Below are 12,388 nucleotides of genomic sequence, written 5' to 3'. Positions count from 1 at the left end.
TAGAGAGGGCTCAGGTGAACCAAATGATGCCATTCCACATCAGAGATTCAAAGCCGAATGAAAAAGAAAAGATATAAGGAATAGGAGAGATAGTAAGGATATGGACTGGTGAAAAATCCACATCGGATTTTTTTCCCCAAACTGAAGGGATTTCCACCCCCATATCTCACAGATTTTTAAAAAGGGTTTTATGGGGCTTGCGACCCTTTTAAGTCATTTCTCAGCCAAGGACTCCAGCAAGGGCAAGGACAAAAACCAAGTAATTCCATTCCAAGTAAAAGACAGAGATCACTTCAGAAAACACACACACACACATATTATATATATATATATATATATATATATATATATATATATATATATATATATATATAGAGAGAGAGAGAGAGAGAGAGAGAGAAAGAAGATACAGCAAGTGGCCTCCGGTTGTCATGGGAGGGAAAAACGCCTCACCTAGAAAGATAGATAGATAGATGGATATATATATATATATATATATATATATATATTATATATATATATATATATATATATATATATATGAGCAAAACCCACCCACTAGAAAATGCAACTGCAGAAATAAGGAACATTGCCCTCTAAACAAACAATGTTTAGAATCAAGTTTAATTTACCAAGCCACAGTCACCGAAACTAAAACAAACAAGCAAGAAAAATATGTAGGACTAACGGAAAATAATTTCAAAACAAGATACAACCTCCACACCTCAACATTTAGAAACAATAACAAAAAAACATCCACAAAACTCAGCGAACATATTTGGAAATTAAAAGACAACAAACTAGACCACAACATTTCATGGAAAATTTTATCTAAAGCAACAGGATACACACCAACATCAAAACAAGTAGCGTATGCCTGGAAGAGAAATATACTATAATCAAACACCCTCATGAAGCCGCACTCAACACGAAAAGTGAGATGTACGGTACGTGTCCACATCGCCGGAAGTTCTTTTTAATTAACTACAAACCGGAACCACTTCAACAAACAACAACAGTCAACAAAACAACTCAGTCCTGACGATGGCGAATTAAGCCTGAAACATTAATGTAGACTGTTTCAAACATTGTGGTAAATATTTAAAAAATAAAAAATATAATATATATATAGATAGATAGATAGATAAATAGATAAATATAGTTATTTGTTTTTAAGGGTTTTTACGGCGCTTGTGACACATTTAGATAGTTTAAGCTCAAGTAAAAAGGAAGAAAACGGGATAGAAAAAAAATCTAGATTTCAGTGGAGGATAAAAAGTGGAGGAGCCAACTGAAAGATGCTGAGTTGATGTCTCAACAGTTAACTTATTGGAACAAACTAACTCGTCACTCGTAGTTTCACTGTTTTCTTTCGAATTATTTATAGGCGGTTCACCCGTCTTTTTGAGAATTTAAGTAATTTCAGGCCATAGATATAATGTGTGACAAATAGACTAACTCTATAGAAAAAGATTCCAAAAACGATAATTCCTTGCAATAGTTTGTTTTGTTTTTAAGGAGTTTACGGCGCTTGCTACACATTTAGGTCATTTCAGCGCCGGTAAAAAGGAAGAACATGGAGTAGTAACAATTTCTAAAATTACAATTAAAGCACCCAAGAAAAGTGATACAAAGGGGAATTAGATGTAGATTCCAAGAGCCTACTTTCAGTGTACTCAGTTTGAGATTACCTAAATGTCTCACCCAGACACAAGCACAGGTCCCCACTAAGAGGAAAACACTCAAATGTTCACAAATCATATGTTAGAAATAAAAAAATAACAACATTACAGAGAGATGATTTACAAGGGGAAAAAACAATCTCCCCAAACAATAATTATACATTTAACTGTTTCCCTATCAGCCAAGGAACTGGCATGGTCAGGACAAGACTAAGTAATCCCACCCAAAGATAAAGACAGAAAGCAATTGAAAAACAGATTACATAATATGCAATATAATTCAAACAGCCTGTCATATTTAATATATACTGGAGAGTTACAAAGATACAAAAATACCATTTCCTAGAAAAGGATAAATCAATTCAACTGTTTCAGAATCTGACAAGAAAAGTCTTTTGAACCGATGAAGACTCCATCGACCCGGGGACGTTCAACGTTCCTCCGCCATTACTGGAACTTCACCCATCGTCCTGAACAAAAATACAAGTCTTCTACTAAATGGGTTACACTCAAATTCTTATGAAATGCCTATCAAAACTGCACAAGCTATTAAGATAGATTAATGTGTTGAATAGATTAGATAACATATCTCTGCCCCCAGCCCCCGAAATAGACGCAAGCTTGACAGTTTGTTTTGTTGTTTTAAGGGTTTTACGGCGCTTGCAACACATTAAGGTCATATCAGCGCCAGTAAAAAGGAAGAAAACGGGATAGTAAAAAGTTCTAGAATTACAATTAAAGCACACAAGAAAAGGTAAGACAAAGGGGAATTGGTTCAAATAGGAAACAGATGTAGATTCCAAAAGCACACTATCAAAGTACTTAGTTTGAGATCACCTAAAAGTTTCACCCAGATACCAGCACAAAAATCATATGTTAGAAATAAAAAAGAACAATACATAACGGAGAGATGAGAGATGATGACAAGGAAAAAAAAATCATCTCTCAAAACTATAACTACACATTCGACTGTTTCCCTCCCAGCCAAGGACTCGGGCCAGGGTCAGGACAAAACCAAGTAATCTCATTCCAAGACAAAGACAGAAAGCAATTGAAAAACAGGTACAGGGGGACAGAAGACACAGCAAGTACCTCCCTGCCCACTATGGGAGCTTAGCAGGTTTCCCTCTTTAAAATTGTTTTTAGAGTGAGCTTTATATAGCGCAATATCCACTAAATGTGCTCAACGCGCTTTACAAGGGGTCCCTGGTCAACAGCAACATTTAACATGTAGGACGGGACATGACGCTTGTTAGGTGATTTTACAATTTTTCGGACAAAGACAACGCTGTTAACGGCCATGTACTCATTTTACACATGAGTACGATGAGAGAATGTGAGTAAAGAGCCTTTTCCAAGGACTCGTCTTTGCGCCGAGCGCGAGGCTTGAACCCAGAACTAGACCACATAGCCGATTTGGCGAATGATCCAAGCCTGAAGAGCAAAATCAATTAATCTCATTCCACGACAAGAACTTAAGGCAGCTGCATGGAATGAGACAAAGATATTTAGGGGGTGGGAGATTTAAGAAATGAGCATTTTAATTTAGAACCCTTGCTCTGTAGGCATCTTCACCACTGATGATTCACGTTTGGTTAAGTCTTCATATGAATGAGGACTTTTACAAATTTGTTTGATTTCCTTTAGATACAGAGATGCCGTTTTCAGTTTTTAAGAGTTGGCAGTAGGAATATATTTGACAAGTGTGCAAATGCTGTTTTTTAAAGACAACAAATTAGCAACAATATTAGGACATAATAACACACAATGATTTGATTTGATAAGGAAATTTTAATCCATTTTCGTCTCATTGACAAGTATATAAGAAAATATTACCTCAAATAAATTGATCAGCAAATTAAGTTGATAGATTGAAAAAGAAAAGTACTAATGATGTTATTATATGCTGATTTTCATGTTAATTTGCACATATTTAGATAGGCAGGACAAACGAGAATATTGTTTATTTGAAAAAAAAAAAGAATAAATTTAAAGACATTTTTTTCGAGAAAGAGCTGACATTTTCACACTTCATTTTATTGCGTATTTAGTTTTTTTTTATATTTGAAACTCTCTCATTCAAACTAGACAGTCGATATACCATTAAAATCAAAACATGTAGTTTACGTAATGTCTTGATCATAATTCCTCATTTGAATAAATAATTTATCCAAGCAAGCAATCACAAGTATAGACATTTGAATAGGTAATTTATCAAAACTAACAATCACAAATATTAACATATGAAATGGTAATTTTATCAAAACTAGCAATCCCAAGTATTGATGCGATTCATAGAAGTAGATGCTTTGACATGGTTAATGATATCAATGGTTTTAGGAAATTCATTATCATTTTTATTTCCCTTTAACCAGATTGAAAAAAAAACCAAACCTATAAATAGATTATTACTATGAAATATGAATTATGAAAAAACTTCAACCAGATAAACTGGTAAAGTGAAATGAAATGAGTTTTACAAGATTTATATTTGTAGAATATCACTGGGTCACAACAGATAAATTTTAGGAAAAGTAGTTCTAATTCAATTTTAGTAGATATAGATAATGACAAATCTTATTGAATGATGATGTCTTTAATAGATCCGAAACTCGGAATGGTAATAATCGATATATATATATATATATATATATATATATATATATATATATATATATATATAATTTTGATCAGATAAAGAATTGGAAAATGAAGTACTTCAACGATATATTTAGAAAGTATATCACACACATAAACACACACACACACACACATACACACGCGCGCGCGCACATACACGAAAGAGAGAGAGAGAGAGAGAGAGAGAGAGAGGAGGAGAGAGAGGAGAGAGAGAGAGAGAGAGAGAGAGAGAGAGAGAGAGAGAGAGAGAGAGAGAGAGAGAGAGAATACACTACTAAATGAAGTCAAGTTGGTGCTGTATATAATATACCTAAACTTAACTTTGCCTATTAAATTCAAAATAATCAATAAATCCATAATTATCCTTTGGTAACATCAGCGAACTTTCTTCTGTATAAAAAACTGAAATTTCATCTGACTGACGTCTAAGATTAAGAGGTTTGTCTTTTTGGCTCTGTTTAAGATTTTTGTTTGGTCCACAAAGTGGTGGAAGAAAACTGTTATGAGAGCAATTTTGTGTCATATTGAAGTCTGAAAAATGTTCTTTGACAGGATCAATCCCAGTTGATAACTGAATTTCTGAGAGATGCATTTTATTTTCCCATGTATTGGAATGATAAAACTCTTGTCCTCTGTAGCTAAACTGATGATTGCCTCTACTACTATGATGTATGTCATTACCCTTGGCAAAACAATTTAAAGGTCGTGTCTGAGAGTGGCTACATGTGTCAAATGGTGGATCGTAAATATCAAGACATTTTTGCGTATTTATCGATTTTATTTTACTAGAGGGTTCAAGAGAAATATTTCTGTTATTTGTGACATTCTTTGGAGGTTTAAGTGGTTTCTTTTTTACACTTCTCTTTGATTTTTTCAAAGCAGCTAAGTTTCTATTTCTGACTGCACCGACCCTATTTTTCTTTGGCTCACACAAAACACCCGTAAATCTGACCCGTTTAGATGTCATTCTTCGGGAGTTTCCTGATTTTAGACAGGACTTTAGCGGTTTTGATTTCGCTTTTAATAAGGAAGCTCTTCTTCCGTAGTGATGACCTCTTCCTGTCTTGTTTCCATTACCAGGACAGTTTACTGTGTTGGTTAATCCATATCTGAAATTTCCAATGGGAATTTTAGACTTGCTTTCCATTCTATTTTGTTCTTCTATACATATAGTTGAGGAATTCTTCCTATTATTTCGAGAGTTTTGCCGATTTTTACTTTGCTTTGTCCAAACTTTCGCTCTTTTTGAGTGTCCTTTTATTGTATTTCTCCGTTTGACTCTGAACTCTCTTTTGCAAAAACTTCGGCTGTCTTCTCTCCTAATACACTTCCTATTCTCCAACCATATTTCCATATCAAAACTCTTTATAGAGGATGAGCGGCGAGCCGTGCAATGTCTCTCTTGACCAAAAGAAAGCGTCAGATCAAGTTGCGACAATTTCAATTCTTCTTTGTTACGATTACTGTTTAACCTCCCATAAATTCTATGGCAATAATCCAAGCTCCTTTTTTCTGGGAGTGTACAAATGTCTGACTTTATAGCATTTTCATTCGATTTTGTCCGCCTTGAAGGTTGAGGGTCTGTTGGAGAAATGGATGCTGCATGGTAAAGAGGGTGAATATAATTGTTGCTTTGGTTGGGGTTTGTGTTGTCCAAGACGAGTGTATTTGGAAAGCAGTATGTCGCTGTCCCATCATAGACGACTGAACCTAAAGACCTTGGTGCTTCTCGAAAACGTTTAAGAGGGGTCTGGGGGAGGGGGGAGGGGAGGGGGAATGAGAATAATATTATCATGATTAGAATGCAATATGCTACAATTAAACGTTTTATTGAATTAATACATAGTTTCTATTTAATACCATGTCTTAAATCAACAATTTAGAAATAGCATGATGCTCCGATAAAGTTATTATTACACGGGCGAGAAATATCGGACAGAGTACTATACAGGAGGAGTTGAAAATGAAATTCCAGTTTTATTTATCGCTATTCAAACCATTACTCGAATGACTACATAAATTATGAGGTTTCCGGGAATAAAAAACATTTCAAGGAGACCATGTACTGGACATAGCATTAGACTCCAAGACAAAGACAGAAAGCAATTGAAAAACAGGTACAGGGGGACAGAAGACACAGCAAGTACCTCCCTGCCCACTATGGGAGCTTAGCAGGTTTCCCTCTTTAAAATTGTTTTTAGAGTGAGCTTTATATAGCGCAATATCCACTAAATGTGCTCAACGCGCTTTACAAGGGGTCCCTGGTCAACAGCAACATTTAACATGTAGGACGGGACATGACGCTTGTTAAGTGATTTTACAATTTTTCGGACAAAGACAACGCTGTTAACGGCCATGTACTCATTTTACACCTGAGTACGATGAGAGAATGTGAGTAAAGAGCCTTTTCCAAGGACTCGTCTTTGCGCCGAGCGCGAGGCTTGAACCCAGAACTAGACCACATAGCCGATTTGGCGAATGATCCAAGCCTGAAGAGCAAAATCAATTAATCTCATTCCACGACAAGAACTTAAGGCAGCTGCATGGAATGAGACAAAGATATTTAGGGGGTGGGAGATTTAAGAAATGAGCATTTTAATTTAGAACCCTTGCTCTGTAGGCATCTTCACCACTGATGATTCACGTTTGGTTAAGTCTTCATATGAATGAGGACTTTTACAAATTTGTTTGATTTCCTTTAGATACAGAGATGCCGTTTTCAGTTTTTAAGAGTTGGCAGTAGGAATATATTTGACAAGTGTGCAAATGCTGTTTTTTAAAGACAACAAATTAGCAACAATATTAGGACATAATAACACACAATGATTTGATTTGATAAGGAAATTTTAATCCATTTTCGTCTCATTGACAAGTATATAAGAAAATATTACCTCAAATAAATTGATCAGCAAATTAAGTTGATAGATTGAAAAAGAAAAGTACTAATGATGTTATTATATGCTGATTTTCATGTTAATTTGCACATATTTAGATAGGCAGGACAAACGAGAATATTGTTTATTTGAAAAAAAAAAAAGAATAAATTTAAAGACATTTTTTTCGAGAAAGAGCTGACATTTTCACACTTCATTTTATTGCGTATTTAGTTTTTTTTATATTTGAAACTCTCTCATTCAAACTAGACAGTCGATATACCATTAAAATCAAAACATGTAGTTTACGTATGTCTTGATCATAATTCCTCATTTGAATAAATAATTTATCCAAGCAAGCAATCACAAGTATAGACATTTGAATAGGTAATTTATCAAAACTAACAATCACAAATATTAACATATGAAATGGTAATTTTATCAAAACTAGCAATCCCAAGTATTGATGCGATTCATAGAAGTAGATGCTTTGACATGGTTAATGATATCAATGGTTTTAGGAAATTCATTATCATTTTTATTTCCCTTTAACCAGATTGAAAAAAAAACCAAACCTATAAATAGATTATTACTATGAAATATGAATTATGAAAAAACTTCAACCAGATAAACTGGTAAAGTGAAATGAAATGAGTTTTACAAGATTTATATTTGTAGAATATCACTGGGTCACAACAGATAAATTTTAGGAAAAGTAGTTCTAATTCAATTTTAGTAGATATAGATAATGACAAATCTTATTGAATGATGATGTCTTTAATAGATCCGAAACTCGGAATGGTAATAATCGATATATATATATATATATATATATATATATATATATATATATATATATATATATATATATATATATATATTATCTATATATATATATATAATTTTGATCAGATAAAGAATTGGAAAATGAAGTACTTCAACGATATATTTAGAAAGTATATCACACACATAAACACACACACACACACACACACATACACACGCGCGCGCGCACATACACGAAAGAGAGAGAGAGAGAGAGAGAGAGAGAGAGAGAGGGGAGGAGAGAGAGGGAGAGAGAGAGAGAGAGAGAGAGAGAGAGAGAGAGAGAGAGAGAGAGAGAGAGAGAGAGAGAGAGAGAGAGAGAGAGAGAGAATACACTACTAAATGAAGTCAAGGTGGTGCTGTATATAATATACCTAAACTTATCTTTGTCTATTAAATTCAAAATAATAAATAAATCCATAATTATCCTTTGGTAACATCAGCGAACTTTCTTCTGTATAAAAAACTGAAATTTCATCTGACTGACGTCTAAGATTAAGAGGTTTGTCTTTTTGGCTCTGTTTAAGATTTTTGTTTGGTCCACAAAGTGGTGGAAGAAAACTGTTATGAGAGCAATTTTGTGTCATATTGAAGTCTGAAAAATGTTCTTTGACAGGATCAATCCCAGTTGATAACTGAATTTCTGAGAGATGCATTTTATTTTCCCATGTATTGGAATGATAAAACTCTTGTCCTCTGTATCTAAACTGATGATTGCCTCTACTACTATGATGTATGTCATTACCCTTGGCAAAACAATTTAAAGGTCGTGTCTGAGAGTGGCTACATGTGTCAAATGGTGGATCGTAAATATCAAGACATTTTTGCGTATTTATCGATTTTATTTTACTAGAGGGTTCAAGAGAAATATTTCTGTTATTTGTGACATTCTTTGGAGGTTTAAGTGGTTTCTTTTTTACACTTCTCTTTGATTTTTTCAAAGCAGCTAAGTTTCTATTTCTGACTGCACCGACCCTATTTTTCTTTGGCTCACACAAAACACCCGTAAATCTGACCCGTTTAGATGTCATTCTTCGGGAGTTTCCTGATTTTAGACAGGACTTTAGCGGTTTTGATTTCGCTTTTAATAAGGAAGCTCTTCTTCCGTAGTGATGACCTCTTCCTGTCTTGTTTCCATTACCAGGACAGTTTACTGTGTTGGTTAATCCATATCTGAAATTTCCAATGGGAATTTTAGACTTGCTTTCCATTCTATTTTGTTCTTCTATACATATAGTTGAGGAATTCTTCCTATTATTTCGAGAGTTTTGCCGATTTTTACTTTGCTTTGTCCAAACTTTTGCTCTTTTTGAGTGTCCTTTTATTGTATTTCTCCGTTTGACTCTGAACTCTCTTTTGCAAAAACTTCGGCTGTCTTCTCTCCTAATACACTTCCTATTCTCCAACCATATTTCCATATCAAAACTCTTTATAGAGGATGAGCGGCGAGCCGTGCAATGTCTCTCTTGACCAAAAGAAAGCGTCAGATCAAGTTGCGACAATTTCAATTCTTCTTTGTTACGATTACTGTTTAACCTCCCATAAATTCTATGGCAATAATCCAAGCTCCTTTTTTCTGGGAGTGTACAAATGTCTGACTTTATAGCATTTTCATTCGATTTTGTCCGCCTTGAAGGTTGAGGGTCTGTTGGAGAAATGGATGCTGCATGGTAAAGAGGGTGAATATAATTGTTGCTTTGGTTGGGGTTTGTGTTGTCCAAGACGAGTGTATTTGGAAGCAGTATGTCGCTGTCCCATCATAGACGACTGAACCTAAAGACCTTGGTGCTTCTCGAAAACGTTTAAGAGGGGTCTGGGGGAGGGGGGGGAGGGGGGGGGGAATGAGAATAATATTATCATGATTAGAATGCAATATGCTACAATTAAACGTTTTATTGAATTAATACATAGTTTCTATTTAATACCATGTCTTAAATCAACAATTTAGAAATAGCATGATGCTCCGATAAAGTTATTATTACACGGCGAGAAATATCGGACAGAGTACTATACAGGAGGAGTTGAAAATGAAATTCCAGTTTTATTTATCGCTATTCAAACCATTACTCGAATGACTACATAAATTATGAGGTTTCCGGGAATAAAAAACATTTCAAGGAGACCATGTACTGGACATACCATTAGACTCCAGGGAATTACTTTTACTGGTCAAAAGACGTGGTGTTAAAGAGTGAAATTAAAGAAAATCTTTTATTTAAACGCCTGTCCACGAACATGTGGCGCCTTGTCCTGGATTGGGGGGGGGGGGGGGGGGGGGGGGGAGGGGGGGGGGGGCACTGGATCTCCGTATAGACGAAACCAGGGTATATTCTTAATGATTTCTCTAAAAGCTCAAGAATATTGGGCAGTTTGATTATTGCATTTGACGGCGAGTATTGAAGACTACAGGGGAGAAAAGACCGACTATATTTTGAAAAAAAAAACTGATTTTCGATCTTGAAAGTCTTTTATTCCGTATCGGTTTAGGTCCCCCCCCCCCCCCGCATCCTCCTCTCTACATCAAGATTTATCGTAACCATTTTCAAAGGCAACACCCACTCAATTCCAAAATGAGTGATAGGTCCAGTAGCCTCCCCTGTGCGGCTATGTGGTCTAGTGGTATGACACTCGCTTTCGGATCGGAAGGTCCTGGGTTCGAGCCTCGCATTGAGTCCTTGGAAAAGGCTCTTTACTCGCATTCTCTCATCGTACTCAGGCGTACCTGGCCGTTAACAGCGTTGTCTTTGTCCGAAAATTTGTAATATCGCCTAACAGGCGTCATGTCCCGTCCTACATGTTAAATGTTGCTGTTGACCAGGGACCCCTTGTAAAGCGCTTTGAGCACATTTAGTGGATATTGCGCTATATAAAGCTCAATTTTATTTATTTATTTATGAAAATGGAATGCGTGACTATATCAATAATGAGTACACATTAATGTCAATTGGTAGCACCTATGGGGAGCACACGTGTTTTTGTTTCTTTGTCGTTTTTATCGAAGGGGCGCGGGGGGGGGGGGGGGGGGGGGGGGGAGGGAGGGGGGAGGGGCGCTGGAACAACTACAAAAGACGTCTAACTTCTACGTCATGGCACAAGACCGAAGGGCTAGAGCTCTCAGGTGGTCGCTGGTTCGGATAAGTAAATAAGTAAGAGGGGCGCAGGTGAGGAAAGAAGGCAATTACGGTAGAGAAAATTTATTTTAACGAACTAGACTATTTTAACGAACTAGACCTATCGTGTTTGTTTAAGCCAGACTTTATTTATATATAATAAAAGTTCCTTTATTAATCCCATAGGGGAAATTTATCTCTAGGGTCCATTCCAAGGGCAACCCCGGCGTCAGCCGCAGTGCAACGCCGCAAATCGAGCTAGGGCGAGGTGACTTGCTCAAGGCCACACAGTCCAGCGGCGGGTGATCGAACTCCATACCTTTGGGTAGGAAGCAAATACCGTACCGCTGAGCCACAATGCCCCAAGGTATTTTTATATATTTTTTTAAAAAGACCCCCCCCCCCCCCCAAAAAAAAAAAAAAAAAAAAAAAAAAAAAAAACAACACACACACACACACACACACACACACACACACTTACACACGAAAAAAACAACCAAAAGAAAAAAAAGACAAGAAAAAAAAACAAACAAAAACCAAAGAAATCGGACCGTATGAACAGTTTATTTCAAACGAGGTTTTATCTTTTAAGCGAATTTATCTTCCCTGGAGTCCGCAGCATATAGAAATTTTGCTAACAAGATATAACAGTCTTACCTCCAGAGAGGAGAGCGGGGCGATATGCTCTGCACAAGGTTCACTGTACGACTCCTGCCTCCACTCCCAGCATATTCGTATGATAGTAACGATGATGACAAAAATGATGATAGGTATAAAGACACCCAAAATTATCTGTCCGTCTTGACCAAAGGCAGAAGCCGCGGGAGCTGTAAACAAAATGGAATTCTTATTATCGTGAAATATTTCTTTTTACATTTGTAATTATTTTCTATCGCCTCAAAATATATTAATAGACCTGCTTGCTTGAAAATCTAAAAATTGGTTGATTTTAGGAGATAAAAATAGTAGTTGCTATAGTTGACTTATAAACCAAGAATATATCATCACAAGGATGAAATAACACTTCAAAATCCTTTAAATTATGTAGTCTGGCATCAATTTCCATTTTCAATATGTTTTAATGACTTAAAGATGCTCATGAAGTTCTGAAATTGAAGCCAAAATTTCGTAATACTACGATTTTCTGTTGTTGTAGACAGGTCTGTATTAAGTTATATTGATACTGCAAATTTAATTTTTCGTAAAAAATTTAAAACTTCTGTTAAGTTTATGTTTTTTTGAGTAGAATGAATACAAT

General features: G+C 35.7%; 1 protein-coding gene across 1 annotated transcript; it reads right to left on the bottom strand.

Moving 5' to 3' along the window:
- Positions 1-9,329: 9,329 nt before the first annotated feature.
- On the bottom strand, positions 9,330-11,958 carry LOC144964044 (uncharacterized; the record flags this gene model as incomplete). Its single annotated transcript, XM_078897990.1, is given in 2 exon segments — positions 9,330-9,833; positions 11,788-11,958. Coding segments are annotated over 2 exon segments (384 nt in total), but the record flags the coding sequence as incomplete, so codon positions are not given.
- Between the last annotated feature and the right edge of the window lie 430 nt (positions 11,959-12,388).

The sequence above is a fragment of the Berghia stephanieae genome, chromosome 1 (assembly GCF_034508935.2).
Source record: "Berghia stephanieae isolate SIO BIC M18660-M18661 chromosome 1, UCSD_Bste_1.3, whole genome shotgun sequence".
In the NCBI taxonomy this organism is placed as follows: domain Eukaryota; kingdom Metazoa; phylum Mollusca; class Gastropoda; order Nudibranchia; family Aeolidiidae; genus Berghia; species Berghia stephanieae.
Note: the sequence above shows the minus strand (reverse complement) of the source record. Positions and strands in the feature narration are given on the sequence as shown.